Source organism: Halyomorpha halys, unplaced genomic scaffold, assembly GCF_000696795.3.
Source record: "Halyomorpha halys isolate HHAL.00 unplaced genomic scaffold, Hhal_1.1 Scaffold482.1, whole genome shotgun sequence".
NCBI classification, from domain to species: Eukaryota; Metazoa; Arthropoda; class Insecta; order Hemiptera; family Pentatomidae; genus Halyomorpha; species Halyomorpha halys.
In genome coordinates this window covers 425,742-428,822 of record NW_027109248.1, presented here as the reverse complement: position 1 = coordinate 428,822, position 3,081 = coordinate 425,742, and the positions used below count along the sequence as shown (strand labels likewise).

The window sequence follows — 3,081 nt, the reverse complement described above, 5'->3', positions numbered from 1 at the left end:
GGGGGTCACGTGACCAAATACTGGCCTCTCATTGGCTGCCTAATGATCACGTGATAGACCACGTGACAGACCACGTGGGTGGTTAAGGGCGGGTCGAGCCGAATATTTGAATTCAAATCTCCCGCCATGTGTGACGTCATCAAAATGCTGGCTTCTGATTGGCTGCTCAAATCACTGTGCCAGCTCCCCCATACTCTCACTACTATCTAGCGGACACCGTCTGAACTAACAGCGCTCTGGTGGTAAGTCGAGGAACTCCCTCCTCAAAAAAACGCCCCAGCTCGCCCATAGTCTCTCTACTCTCGAGCCCTAGCATTGATGTTTGGGGTTCTAGTCATGCAATAAAATATCGACGTAATCGTCTGAAGAACTCAGAAAACATCGAGGATGTAATGGCAGCTAATAAACTGCTGCAAAAGTGATATAGTTTTGTTTTGTATATAATGTTATGCCTGTAGACTGTATATGTGGTGGTAATAGGCTAGTGTATGCATTTTAATGGTTATACCTACATTGTACATTGTACATTACCTGTATTGTATGGTTAGTCCTATAAGTTGTGTAATATGGAGTATAAATTTTCAATCGTGGCGCTGATTCGGTAAATCTTTCAGGGTTTTACATCCTTTGTATAATGCAGGGTGAAAGCCGTCGTAATTAGCACATTTTGCAGGAACTTCCTCTTGTTTGGTCCATGCTGTCATATCTCCCACACCTTGGTGGACATTTGCAGTAAGACCTAGTGTGACCCTATTGCTGACATCTTAGACACAGGGATATTTCTTATTCTTTTTTACGCGGTTCTTTGATAACTACTTTTGAATATTAAAGAGAATTGACATTATATATTTCTTAATTATATGTTATATAGCATAAGGAGAGGCTGTTAAATATTTAAATTACTTTGCTCACTATCTTTATTATGATTTAACTCTCCGTCTGCGATTACTCATCCATTGCTGGTGGTAAAACCCGCCCTTATTGCTTGCTTCTTAATTCCAAACTCTCATCTTAAATTGCTACATTATTGAAAAGGAGTATGGAGAATTTAAATTGTAATTGAAATCAAATTTTTAGAGCAGCATAAAATAACCTTTAATAATTAACATCATTTTAATATTTTTTTAAGTATACTGAAGTACCAATACGTCGTACTAGTGAAGGTACTATGCCACTCAGGTATGAATTTTCGCAGCTCCAAATTATAACTTTTTATTTTTGAGATTTAAGGAAGTGGAATTTGCGTATTTTTTAAACGATGACCGTTTACAGTTATTATCGAAATATATATATTCTTTTAAATTGTTATTATTGAATAATAATAAAAGCTGCCACAATTAAGAACAATACGAAGTATTCATATCATATATACAGACTAAAATAAAGCAAAAAGAAGAAAAAAAAATTAAATTATAACAATGTTAGTAACAAAATAAAAGCTTACAAAAACAAGAACAAAATATTAATAAATAAGTTACAAATGTGATATCTTTAAAAATGGTATATTACATTGATGTAATAAAAACTGATTAAATGATTACTGAACAATTTATATATGATATTCTATAAAAATTAATAAATTAATAACTATTGAAGAAAAGTTCTTTTATGGTACGGAAAAAATCTCTCCCTGTTACGTCAGTAGAAATTTCCAGAACATAAATCTATAAAGATACGTGAATTTCATATGTTTCTAAACTTTAGATTCTAATAGATCTATAAATTCTTCAGCTTATAATTCTTTGTAAATCTGGTAAATCTGATCTGAAATGAATTATTGAGTTTAAATAATTAACAAATAATTAATATAACTAATATTTTAGCCAATTATAGAATAATAATTATTATTATTGCAATTGTATTATAATAATAAATGCTATACATAATCATGATGTTATACTCACCGTCGAAGCACCATTCCGTTACTTGCTCGCATAGATCTTCATTGAATAGACAACCTGAAATCAAACATTTTAATTTAATTAAAAATACGAATATTTACATTCCGTGTATGCTTAAAATATATTAAATTCAATTTAAAATAATTAATAATAATTTTCATGCAGAATAAACATTTTTTTTATATAATGGAAAGAGTCCTTAATTCAGCCTGAATTGTTAAAACTGTTATATTTGTAACAAAGGTTTGAAAAAATTATTTTATTTTTGAATAAACTGATGTGATATTTTTTTATAAAATATTAAACATTCCCACCCCAGGGTGTGACGCCTATTCACACTATTGGTTTGAATGGTCTTGATATGTTGGCAGATTGATATTGCTTCGCAGAAAAAATATTTGCCGAACGTGCCTCAAATGACCGAACAGTATTTTTCTTTTGTCATTTTTTATAAACTATTGGATTTATCAATAATTTTATAGATGCTATAAAATTAAGAGCAAATGTTGTAGAACAAAATAGAGTAAGAAGTTCTATATTTTGAATTCCAAATAAATAGGAATAAAAATTTAAATTACATCGATGAAGGTTTAAGTGGGTTGGTCTCACTGCCTCTTTATTTTACTTTACTTACTACTTTTGATTAATTGAATCTTACTGTTGAGTAAAAAAAATATAATTTAGATTGAATGAGATCCATCTACTGTCATCCCTTGTACGGAAATTCGGTTTGAGTAGCGGACCAGGGCAGTTTAGGATTAATAAAAGTTTTGTAATTGGATTGCCTAAGCCGTCCAAAGCGGATCCTGTCAGTGAATCTCTGTCTTGAATCAAATGAAGGACTTATTATGGATTTAAGCAGCGTTGGATAGATGTAGAGAATGATTTAAAATATTTTCTTTAAAGTAAAAATTTAGTTAAAGGTAAAAAAAGAAACTAGAGTATTTGTTAAATATTGTTTAAAATTTCATAAGCTGTGGAAGGAGGATCTAACAAAAAAAAAAATATAGAAGATATTGTAACGAGGGTATATGGTCGGTCGATAATAATAGAAATTACCCATGAAAAAAACAATTATTTTGGATACTGTGTAAAAAAGTTTAAGTGTAGTGAATATTTTTCTAATAAAAAAATTGTTTTTTGTTTCTCTTCTTTGTGGTTAGTTCCCTGGACCAGATAA

General features: G+C 30.6%; 1 protein-coding gene and 1 long non-coding RNA gene across 5 annotated transcripts in view; one reads left to right on the top strand and one right to left on the bottom strand.

Moving 5' to 3' along the window:
• The window catches only part of IA-2 (tyrosine phosphatase IA-2), a 174,449-nt gene that overhangs the window by 91,819 nt on the left and 79,549 nt on the right, over positions 1–3,081 (bottom strand). For all 4 annotated transcript variants that reach the window (XM_067047475.1, XM_067047477.1, XM_067047476.1 and 1 more), the window contains exon 3: positions 1,905–1,958. In XM_067047475.1, the coding sequence (XP_066903576.1) occupies positions 1,905–1,958 (54 nt within the window). The remainder of the gene's footprint in view (positions 1–1,904; positions 1,959–3,081) is intronic.
• Positions 1–3,081, top strand: part of LOC136795776 (uncharacterized) — a 117,051-nt gene that overhangs the window by 63,393 nt on the left and 50,577 nt on the right. The gene's annotated exons all lie outside the window — the stretch shown is intronic.